General features: G+C 41.1%; 1 protein-coding gene across 8 annotated transcripts in view; it reads left to right on the top strand.

Annotated features, from left to right (window-relative positions):
- Positions 1-12597, top strand: part of NFX1 (nuclear transcription factor, X-box binding 1) — a 220057-nt gene that overhangs the window by 172870 nt on the left and 34590 nt on the right. For all 8 annotated transcript variants that reach the window (XM_043540287.1, XM_043540286.1, XM_043540291.1 and 5 more), the window contains 2 exons: positions 6051-6092; positions 6447-6545. In XM_043540287.1, coding sequence (XP_043396222.1) covers positions 6051-6092; positions 6447-6545 — 141 coding nt within the window. The remainder of the gene's footprint in view (positions 1-6050; positions 6093-6446; positions 6546-12597) is intronic.

Consider the following 12597-nt stretch of genomic DNA (forward strand, 5'->3'; position numbering starts at 1 on the left):
AGGAACAGTCAGCGTGGATTCACCAAGGGCAAGTCATGCCTGACTAATCTAATTGCCTTCTGTGATGAGATAACTGGCTCTGTGGATGAAGGGAAAGCAGTGGACGTGTTGTTCCTTGACTTTAGCAAAGCTTTTGATATGGTCTCGCACAGTATTCTTGCCAGCAAGTTAAAGAAGTATGGGCTGGATGAATGGACTATAAGGTGGATAGAAAGCTGGCCCAACAGGTAGTGATCAATGTCTAGTTGGCAGCTGGTATCAAGGGTCGGTCCTGGAGCCGTTTTTGTTCAGTATCTTCATAAATGATCTGGAGGATGGTGTGGATTGCACCCTCAGCAAGTTTGCAGATGACACTAAACTGGGAGGAGAGGTAGATACACGCGAGGGTAGGGATAGGATACAGAGGGACGTAGACAAGTTAGAGGATTGGTGCAAAAGAAATCTGATGAGGTTCAACAAGGACAAGTGCAGAGTCCTGCACTTAGGACAGAAGAATCCCATGCACCGCTACAGACTAGGGGCCGAATGGCTAGTCAGCAGTTCTGCAGAAAAGAACCTAGGGGTTACAGTGGACGAGAAGCTGGATGTGAGTCAACAGTGTGCCCTTGTTGCCAAGAAGGTTAATAGCATTTTGGGCTGTATAAGTAGGAGCATTGCCAGCAGATTGAGGGATGTGATCATTCCCCTCTATTCAGCATTGGTGAGGCCTCATCTGGAGTACTGTGTCCAATTTTGGGCCCCACACTACAAGAAGGATGTGGAAAAATTTGAAAGAGTCCAGCAGAGGGCAACAAAAATTATTAAGGGGCTAGAGCACATGATTTATGAGGAGAGGCTGAGGGAACTGGGATTATTTAGTCTACAGAAGAGAAAAATGAGGGGGGATTTGATAGCTGCTTTCAAGTACCTGAAAGGGGGTTCCAAAGAGGATGGATCTAGACTGTTCTCAGTGGTAGCAGATGACAGAACAAGGAGTAATGGTCTCAAGTTGCAGTGCGGGAGGTTTAGGTTGGATATTAGGAAAAACTTTTTCACTAGGAGGGTGGTGAAGCACTGGAATGGGTTACCTAGGGAGGTGGTGGAATCTCCTTCCTTAGAGATTTTTAAGGCCCGGTTTGACAAAGCCCTGTCTGGGATGATTTAGGTGGGGATTGGTCCTGCTTTGAGCAGGGGGTTGGACTAGATGACCTCCTTAGGTCCCTTCCAACCCTGATAGTCTATGATTCTGTGCTGCTGAAAAAATGTGCAGCATTGTGGATAAAGTCCCAAATAAAATCAGGAAAACTTCTAACAGCCTGTCTGTATTTAACAATACTGGTATTTTAGGATTCTCATTCAGTTTCCATAAGAATCTTCAAATCTTTTTTTTGTAGGGTTTGTTTGTTTTTTGGGGTTTTTTTACTATATAGAATGATTTCCCTACTTTATTGAATGCAGGCATGCTGCTGTCCGAATTGTATTTCAGATATGGAACAAGGATGTGTGCTCCTGAAAATTACACATTTAACATTTCCTGTGTTGTTGTTTTTACCCCAGACGGATAACTTTGTGGTCATCTCAAAACTGGGTTTGTCACTTAGTCATTAAAAAACCAGCCTAAGAGCACCAAAAAAAAAAAAAAAAGTCAGAATTTTTTTGCAGCCCAGGGCTACTAAGTGTCAGGCAATTTACACTCCTCACATGCCACCTCACCACAGCTTATTTGTACTCTCACCTATCTGGCCAGAGTGTAGGGATTGCATAAATTGTTTCTCAGCTGTGGTGCCTGCTGAGCCGCTGGGAGGCAGCCTGTCTGCTGTTTCTTTGCACAGTGAGCAGATTTTTACTGCAGCTTTGTTTGCTGACTCTTGGATTTTGACAGTCTCACTTCTGAGGCTCTCCTCTTTTGAGAAAGTCAGACAGATAGTAAAGGCTCCTTGTTATGATTCCAAGGAGGCTGGAACTGTAAATACCTTGGAAACACAAGGGGCCCGAGTGCCATAGAGCAAGTTGCTATTGCTGGCACCAAGACACAAGCTGATGCTCACATTGTTGCCTCAGGTTTTGCAGTGGAAGGTATTCCCCTGTATGGAAGTATACTTTGGTGCATTTATTGAACTCCCTACTGTTGCAAGGTTTGCCTCAATCTCTTACCACAGCATAGGTTCTCAGATCAGTTCCTTACCTAGAACCACCAGTCTTGATTGATTATTGATGATCCAAATGAGTCCTTTGTTTCACAGGAGGAAATTTCAGTTCACCCCAAAACCAAAGCCTATAGTTTCATTAGTTCTGAAAATTCACATACAACACCGAATGTGCGGGTTGTCCACACCTCTGACTCCTGTTCCAAAGCATCTCAACCTTTGGAAAAAAAAAAAAAAAAAACCACTTGGTTCCTCCCTCTGAATTCAGGTATTTGATGTGATTTTCATCTCCTTACCCTTACCCACGTAAGAGCTTTTCCCCCTGCCTTACCATTATGGAGTTGGACCTCGATGGGGTGTCTTGCCAGCATGGACCCTCCTTCATAGGAACCCCCAGACTAACTACTCTGTTATGAAAAAAGAAAAGGAATACTTGTGGTACCTTAGAGACTAACAAATTTATTTGAGCATAAGCTTTCGTGAGCCTCAACCAATGCCACTTCTGTCAATGCAAAATTTCTGAACCACAATCACTGAAAGAACCCTAGAGCAATTATACCTCCAGCACCTACAGTTCATAAATAAACCATAGTAGGTTCAGCTCCAGTGGTATCAAGAATAACATCAGTCATGGTTTCATCAGCACCTCAGGTAGAGAACACAGGATCTTCCTGTTTAGATAACAAACTGGAGCAGTGCCTGTAGGCCAGAATCCTCAGAATTCCTTCTCTTCTCCCAAGGATAGCATGATAGAGTACTCCAGTTTCTCCCTTAGAAGATTTCAAATAGTTTCAAGATATTCTGACTCTAATAGCAGAAGCATAAGGTACTGAGTAATCTACAGTCCAAGAAAAGCTCCTCATCAGGACCCCATTCTCTCACATTTTATCCTAAACTTTTTCATCTTCAGGAGATCAGATTGCACCATTTGAATGTTAAAGAGCAATCAAATTGTACCTGGACAAGACTAAACCTTTTCAAAAAGCAGATATTTGTCTTCTCTGCTGGAAAGAACACACTCAAAGTACTGGGACAACCCTCTCCAGATTAGTCTGTTTACACAAAAGGTAAAAAGTGTCTAGTCTGAGAATATTTTACAAGATCTCTCTGCTTCTTGGGCACAACCCAGCTGGTAATTTCTACGTACAAAGCAATACAAAGTATATGTAACGGCTTCTTCAGATACTGCACTTGGTCACTGGGTCCTCCAATCTGCTATTTTCCCTTAAAATCTCATTTCCTTCTTTCTTTTCCCTCCCCAACCTTTTCTTTTTTCTTTTTTTTCTTGGATGGACTGCTTGCTAATTCTCATCAGTCTCCAAAAAATCTTTTCAGTATGTGAGAACAACTAACTTGATCTTATTGCAAATGTGTCCTCTCAGAACTGAAGAAACCTCTGGTTTGGATTATTCCCACATTTGCATATAGTTAACTTTTTGTCTAGTTTATTAGGGCAGTGATTCTCAACCTGTAATCTGCAGACCATTGATGGTCTACAAATGAGCTTTGGGGAGTGCCGTAATTGACTTCTTGGCAATTAACCATAGAAATCTTTGAAGCATAATGGTTTTTATTGAAAAAATCTGTACAAGTTAACCATCTCATTCTTCTTTTATGTGGAAGAAAGGAAAGTTAGATATTGTAACAAGTCTTTTGCATGATAGGCCACTGAGCTTCTTTCCCTCAATCCTCTCAGCAGGAGAGTCTGTTTATTATAGACACAGTGCCTGCTTTGGGCCAGACACTGCTCCTGAGGAAGCTTGCAGCACTGCGGCTTGTCTGTTAGAGAACCATTGCCTGCTTTGGGTCACTGCTGTTGAGGAAGCACACACTTTTCTCCTCAAAAAGAAAAGGAGTACTTGTGGCACCTTAGAGACTATCAGTATTGTTGGATACTATAATCAAAAGAGTAATTATCAGGAAGCTGCTGCTAAAGTTGGCATTTCTCAGATACTGCCAGGGAAACTGTTTGTGAAAAGGCAATATATTGAAACGTGGAACTGAAATGTGTGAATCAAAAACAAAACAGATGTAAAGAGTAAGACATGATGTGACTTTGTCGATACCTTTAAGAATTCTGGAACTACATGGCTGCACAAGTAATAATAGTCAGTTATATAATCAATTACCTCTTTCAACAAATTGATCACACTGAGCAGTGACCGCTATTGTAAACCCCAATATATCAGGGTTGGTTTGGTTGGGAGTGATAAATAATGAAGAGGAAAGGTCACTGATTCAGAGCAATCTGGATTTGCTTGATAAACTGAGCATAAGCAAACAATATGGATTTTCATATGGCTAAATGTATATATCGAGCAATGAAGAGTGTATGGCATACTTACAGGATGGGGAACTCTATCTTGGGAAGTAGTGACTCTGAAAAAGATTTGGGGATCATGGTGGATAATCAGCTGAATGTGAGCTCCCAGTGTGATGCTATGGCCAAAAAAATTAATGAATAATCCTGGGATGAATAAACTGGGGAATCTTCAGTAGGAGTAGAGAGGTTAATTTACCTCTATATTTGGCATTGGTGTGACCGCTGCTGGAATACTGTATCCAGTTCTGATATCTACAGTTCAAGAATGATGATGATAAATTGAAGAGGGTTCAGAGACAAGCTAAGACATCTGCTAGCAGAATTCATCTTCCTTCTTGCTTCATCAGTCACAGATCTTCTGTAAACCCCCAATGTGACCTGTGAGAAAGAAGCCATTGATAGTGTGATCTGGATCCATCAGTTTCAGAGGGTGGATCATCAAAACAAAGTCCCAGGTCTAAACCTTCGGAGGTAATGATACAGGGATAGAATAGCTAACTTCCTCATCCATAGTCCCAACCCAAATACTAGGTTAAAGGCAACAACCATTTAGACCAGTAACTACCTGACAGAGGCCTTTGGTGACTATCAAATCATGAACTGATTCATGAAGCTTATTATCTGCATGAACGTTAAAGCCACCAAATCTTGACAACATCAGCAGAGCACTGAGAAACTTTGCCACCTCACATCCGGACTCTGCAGCACAGCAAGGCCATCTGTTCACCAATGTTAGTCCTATTCTCATTTTATGCCTGCTCTTACATATGAGATTGACCAGTTTAGTTTTGCAGAGAGACTCATAATGCTCTTTAGTCTGATCTCCTATATGTCCTAGGCCATAGAATTTCACAGTTACCCATGAATGGAGTCCAAGGTAATCTTTAGGTTGAATGTAGGTAGCACAGACTGAGATGCACAATAGCTGCGCTCTATTCCTAGCTCTGTCACAGACTTCCTGTGTGGTATTGGATAGGACTCTGTCATAGGCTTTGCAGAAGCATGCCCTTAAGAAATACATATAAGGGGGCTGAATGAAGATTCCATAGTCAACTTTAATTCTAGCATTTCTTAGATTTTGAGCCCCTTAACTTTGAACCTTAATCTTCTTTTAGCATAGTGAGAGAGAGAGAGAGAGAGTGTGTATGTGTGTGTGTCTGTTTAAATGTAAAAGTTTGTTTAGATTAGAAGCAAGGAGCTAATTGTTTAGGACCTGATTCAATACACATTGAAGTCAAGGGAAACTTTTCCATTGCTTTCAGTGGATATTGACTCAGACCCTTTAACTGCTTGTAATTGTGTGAATGTAGCCAAATAATCTTGCCATAAAAACATGATTGATTTTATTGGGTCATTATAGAATCATAGACTATCAGGGTTGGAAGGGACCTAAGGAGGTCATCTAGTCCAACGCCTCGCTCAAAGCAGGACCAATCCCTAATTTTTGCCCCAGATCCCTAAATGGCCCCATCAAGGATTGAGCTCATAACCCTGGGTTTAGCAGGCCAATGCTCAAACCACCGAGCTATCTCCCCGCCTTGAAAGCTTATTTAAAAGCATGCAGAAATGTTTTAATGTTATTTTTTTCTTTGATAATCCAGGTTGCAGTGTAATGAAGAGTGTTTCGCCCTTGAAAGGAACAGGTGGGTTGGTATGCTTTTTCACAAAAGTATTAATTGGATGTATCTAAACTGTATGAAAAAGATCATTTTTCCATGTGAAGCAGAGAACTGATAAAATGTCAAGATCATCCCCATAGCATTCTGTACTAGATGATCAATAAACTATTAATTTTAGAAACATGTTCTAAAAGCTTACACCTTTCCCATCAAAAGTCTTCTCAAATTATTTCTAATTTAATGAAATAGCTCCAAATATATCAACTAGGAAGTTTTCTGCAAAAAGCTGTTTATCTGTAGCATTGGTCCCTCTGTAGTGGATAAGTTGGTCATTGAAAAGCCATCTTTACATTTAAAATTTTGTTTTCTAAATTGCAGACGCTTTGCTGAAGCTCTCCATATCCGCGATAATTCTGACCCTTTTAATATCCGTTCTTCTGGATCAAAGTACAGTGATAATTTAAAAGAAGATGCAAGGTATATGTTGGAATACATGATTACAACATTGTTGCTTTTGCACCCCATAGCTGTCGCTGTGTTTTAAGGTTTTATTAAATAGGCTGACATAACTATGTATATTTATTCAGTTAACCCTTGTAATTTGTTATGGGGTTGCCCTTGTCATACTACAGTTAACATGGAAGTTTTGCTCAAACTTAAGAAACAATGCTTGAAAGTGCTTTAAAATCCATGACTCAGATATACAAACAGGCACCTAGTGGAATTGACAAAAGCACATGAATAAGTTAGCTTGCCTCCTTTTGAGGTCACTGCTATGGGGTGGGGAGCTGACAATGGACATGCTCCATACATGCCACAAGTGCCCATTGCTGTGACTGGGGCAGGGAACTTAGACTGGGCATCTCTCACTACCTGCCACAGCGCTGAGAGTGGGGGAGGAGTGAGGTCAATCATTAAGATCATAGAATCTTAGAAGATCAGGGTTGGAAGGGACCTCAGGAGGTCATCTAGTCCAACCCCCTGTTCAAAGCAGGACCAATCTCCAATTTTTTCCCCGGATTCTTAAATGGCCCCTTCAAGGATTGAACTCACATCCCTGGGTTTAGCAGGCCAATGCTGAAACCACTGAGCTATACATCCCAATGGTCATCTATGCTAAAAAAGACAAGTCCAGGGTCTCATTAACACCCTTGCTGTGAGAACAATACAAAAGAGACACAAAACTGACAAGTAGTAGCACCTGCCATATTTCCAATCAATATCCCTTCCAATATATTGAATTTCCAAAAGTCAAGAATGCTTTATCTAGGCTACAGCCATTCATCAGGGTTTGTACCTTCAGATCATTTGGACTTACGTTCATAAGTCACATAAATGCTTTTGAAAACCTCTCTTTGATACCTCAAATATGGGGTTAGGAGCCTAAATTTAGGCCCCTCTTTTTGAAAAAGTTGGACTATGTATATAGAAAACTTAATATTAACCAAGTTATAGTGTGAAAATCTGTTTAGCTTTTCATTGTTAACACTGATGCATTCATGAAGTTTTTCAGCAGTTAATTAACCTAAGCGTGCAGAAAAAAAATGGAAGTTTACGAAACCAGTTTTATTTCTTAACCTCCATTTGAAATAATAAGTTGCAACTAAAATGTCCTAATCTTACTTACAAAACTGTTTTGCAAGACAATTCCCCTTACCAAACAGACGGAAGATAGGAGAAGGGAAAAGGAAAAGAGACTAAATTGTCTTTTTGGTTCAGAGGAAGGTAAATATGATTATTGAGAGTTCCAAGATGGAGTTGTGGACCTCTCTTTGTATAGACAAGATCTCTTGATCTCTTTGAGGTCAGTTTGGAAAAGCTGGATTGGGTGTCCAGGACCATTGCTGGACAAAGTACCCTCTCACAGTGATAGGTGGCAGTGTCTGATCAGACAAAATCAAATGTAGGACTGGTTATGGTATATTGATAAAATCTCAAAAACATCATTCCCTGTGATTCATTAGGCTTGATACCAATTACCTGGAGTCTTTAACAAAAAAACAGCCATCCTCTGAGTTTTCCAGTAGCTCTTTTTCCCCAGACAGGCTTAACTCAAAATCAAGGTAACTTTAAGCAATTTTGACACAATCTGAAATATAGCAAAAGTTCAGTTCTTAAACAAAATTCAATCAAGTTTCTAACATTCATCGAATTCCCCCAACATGATACTGTTCAGATGATTTTCAGTCTTGTCCCATAGTTCCAAAACAATAGCCAATAATTCATAGACCTTTAAATATGTTGGTCTTAGAGGCAGTCCAAGTCAGTTGGTCCTATTGTCGTGACTATTTTTCCAATTTTTTAAAATAAAATATAAAATATCCTCTTTCAGAAGCAAAGATGCACATTCTTGTTGAGATCCTAATTTATTGCACTTAACCTTCTCTGATTTAAATGGTGATTTTTTTTTGTAGACATTAAATATAAATGATGTACATGTGAATAAAATGTATAATCTTGCTCCTCTGGGTGCAGTTCTCTTCAGCAGTCTAACTATTAAGTTATTAGGATAGATAGGTTAGTGCTGCCCTTGTTTCCTTGCCTATTTTGTGTTGGAATTTTGTGAATTACTCTCCATGTCTACAACGTGCCCTTTCTGAAAATTAGTTCTTGAAGTAATATAATATGAGTGGTTTTTTAGTTCCAAGAGTGCTTTTTTTTTCTTATTACATTAGTTCAATCCTTTAACATTCAAAGATATGTCTCTCGATGTGTCTCTCTTTTAAAATGGTAATAATTTGACATATCCAAAATGTAAATATAGGGGGGGGGTTACATACACATTATATACACCTTAGGTCTGATCTTGAACAGATTATCACTAAAATCATCAGACCAACTAACTTTTTTCCCTGACCCAATACCTGTTGAGGTCAATGGAAGTATTTCCATTCACCTGAGTGAGCTTTGGATCATAGACAATCCTTGGGCATTAGACACTTGAAGAGGCTATCTGATCGTATAAACCCTTTATGGCAAATGTCCTATTATTAAGTGTATTGTTTTCATAACTGTATATGTGCATATGACACAAACATCTGCTTGTAAATTTTCATAAAGAAAAATATCAATCCCCCACTGCCTCCCTAATTCCCTCCTGTCTCCCATAATCTCCTTCTGTATTCATTCCATTTGTATTCCCAGTTTTAAATCCCCAAATCAAATACCAAATGACTGATCTGCTTTATTGAATCTCCCCTTGAATACTAGGTATACCTTTTGCAGATCAAAAAGTACTTACTCTACCAACTGGACTCCTCAGATCAATTCCTTTTCATGAGATTAGCATGGGACGTTCATTGTTTTGTATTATGCTTTTAAGGAACTACAGTTTGGACTCACTGTCATATCAAGAATCCAAGTTTGGCCTATCGGTGGTGAATGGGTGTCCCAAACCCCTTTTTATGTTATGAATATTCCCATTCTCTAGCCTTTTGTGTACATAATTTTGAGTGGAGAGAATATTTTTATAGTTTTGTGTCTATTACTTGCTATTTGATATCACACTGTTTGTGATTTGTAGACACCATTGCTGGTTTTGCTGTCTTCCTAATTCCAGACACCCCCCAGAGTTTCCTTGAAAAAAAGAAAATTACTTACCGTAATTCTTGTTCTTAGAAGATATATTGGTTACTATGTGCTCAAGCCTGCAAGATGCCCTCAACTCCCACTGGGAGGGCACTTGAGACTTCACAGGATGCAGTTCTAGGATTCCCATCCACTCATTCACCTTTCCCTCAGATTTGGGGATGTAATTTCTCTGTCTTGTTTTGCATAACAAAGGGATGACTGAAGCAGTTAACCCCTGTTATGCCTCATTAGTATGCAGGTAAACACACCAGCTGCTATTGAAGTAGTTTAATAGCTTGAATTTTGAGCTCTGAAACATTCCACACTCAATCACATAAGTAAGGCATGACAAAAGGAGTGGAGATCTAATATAACTTTTAAATTCATATATTGTATTTCACTTAGGTAACGTTATTTGAACCATACCATTTTAGATTTTTTTTCAAGAAGGGAAAGAAGATAATTTAATATTTTGTTAAATGTGATGGATAGTCAATGTGTGTGGAAACTAATTTTAAAATAATATTCAAACAATTAAGATTTCAAAGTAAAACACTGAAAAAATAAATGCCGAATTAGGGATGGTTGTGAGAACTTAACTTTGCCTCATCACTGCTGTACTGCCCAAGGGTTGTCCTTTTTAGCAGAAATAGATCCATCCTTTCTGTTTGGCTGAGAACTCAGTGGCCTCAGTCCCTGCTCTGTTTCACAGAGTGCAGCTTGGTGGACAAAGATAGGATGCAGCCTTGTTGTAGGCAGGGTTTACCTCAGCCTCTACTTCCCTGAGCACAATGGGTCTCAGGTGGCATTAGACCAGGAAAAAAAACTTCATTGCTTGGTACTCCACCCATGTTCACAGAGTGCACTATAAACCCAGAAAGAACAAGCCACAAGTTTGCACTGATTCCTCTACACTCAGCCGTGGTCTACACTACAGGGTTAGGTCGAATTTAGCCGTGTTAGGTCGATTTTATAATGAATGCGTCTACACAAGCAACCCTGTTCCGTCGACCTAAAGGGCTCTTAAAATCGACTTCTGTATTCCTCCCTGGCGAGGGGAGTAGCGCTAAAATCAACCTTGCTGGGTTGAATTTGGGGTAGTGCGAACGCAAATGGATGTTGTTGGCTTCCGGGAGCTATCCCAGAGTGCTCCAATGTGACCACTCTGGACAGCACTTTCAACTCCGATGCAATAGCCAGGTACGCAGGAAAAGCTCCGGGAACTTTTGAATTTAATTTTCTGTTTGGTAAGCATGGCAAGCTCAGCAGCACAGGTGACCATGCAGTCCCCCGAGGAATCACAAACAAGCTCTAGCATGGAGCGAACGGGAGACACTGGATCTGATTGCTGTATGGGGAGAAGAATCTGTGCAGACAGAACTCTGATCAAAAAGAAGAAATGCTAATATATATGCCAAAATTGCAAAGGGCATGATGGACAGAGGCTACAACAGGGACATACAGCAGTGCCGTGTGAAAGTCAAGGTGGTCAGGCAAGCCTACCAAAAGACAAAGGAGGCAAACAGTCACTCTGGGTCAGAGCCCCATACATGACGCTTCAATGATCAGCTGCATGGAATTCTAGGGAGGGACCCTACCACCACCCCACCGCTATCCATGGACACCTGCAAAGGGGGAGTCTCACGCAACACAGAGGAAGATTTTGTGGATGAGGAAGAGGATGAGGAGGAGGAGAAAGCACAGCAGGCAAGCGGTGAATCTGTTCTCCCCGGGAGCCAGGACGTTTTCATCACCCTGGAGCCAATACCCTCACAAGGCGGGATCCCCGACCCTGAAGGCGGAGAAGGCGCCTCTGGTGAGTACACATTTGTAACTACAGTACAGGGTTTAAAAGCAATAGTGTTTCATGTTTGATTTGCCCTGAAGACTTGGGAAGCATTCGCGGCTAGTACAGCTACTGGAAAAGTCTGTTAACTTTGTCTGGGGATGGAGTGGCAATCTTCCAGGGACATCTCCATAAAGCTCTCCTGGAGGTACTCTGAAAGCCTTTGCAGAAGGTTTCAGGGGAGGGCTGCCTTATTTTGTCCTCCACAGTAGGTCACTTTACCACGCCAAGCCAGTAGTAGTCTGGAATCGTTGCAGCACAAAGCACGGCAGCAAATGGTCCTGGGTTTTGGTCACATTCAAGCAGCACTCGGTCTTTATCTTTCTGTGTTAGCCTCAGGAGAGAGATATATTTCATGGTCACCTGTTGAAATAGGGGAATTTTTGTAAGGGAACAGTAAAAGGACCCCGTTCATGCCGGGCTATTTGTGCTTGGCTAAAAGGCATCATCCCATAGCCACGCGGTGGGGGAAGGGTGAAGGGATCATCCCAAATAGCCACGCAGAGGGGTTGAGGGAAGTGTGTGCTGCACATCCTCCCGAAAACCGCAGCCCCTCCTTTTAAATGGCAAACCCAACCAGCATTGCTTGCTATGGGAAAGCAAGGCACTGCAGTTTGAAAACATTTCGACATGTTATGAAGGCATTAGAAGCCAAGTACCCTTTGGCTTACCATGGCTGCCTGGAAACCGAATTCTGTTGCCCAGCTGTATGTGATGTGTCACCATACCGGCAGGCGCTCAATATAAAAGGCAAAATGTGACCTTGTACCTAAAACACATGTGCTGCCTGCTGTGAATTGCTTGATTCACTGTGAAAGAGTCTCCCTTTTGTTCTCAGAAATGTATCTTAAATTTTACACTCTCTTTTTATCCCCCTGCAGGTGCAAATGTTTCCGTGTTCCCCATATCATCTCCGTCCCTGAGGTTATCGCAGATTAGAAGGCGAAAAAAAACGCACTCGCAATGACATGTTCTCCAAGTTCATGCAGTCCTTCCACACTGATAGGGCATAGTGGAATTCATGGAGGCATTCAGTAGCAGAGTTCAGGAAAGCTTTAAGTGAGCACTATGAGAAGAGGCAGGATGCAATGCTGAGGCTAATGGGGGAGCAAA

Source organism: Chelonia mydas, chromosome 2, assembly GCF_015237465.2.
Source record: "Chelonia mydas isolate rCheMyd1 chromosome 2, rCheMyd1.pri.v2, whole genome shotgun sequence".
Lineage (NCBI taxonomy): Eukaryota > Metazoa > Chordata > Testudines > Cheloniidae > Chelonia > Chelonia mydas.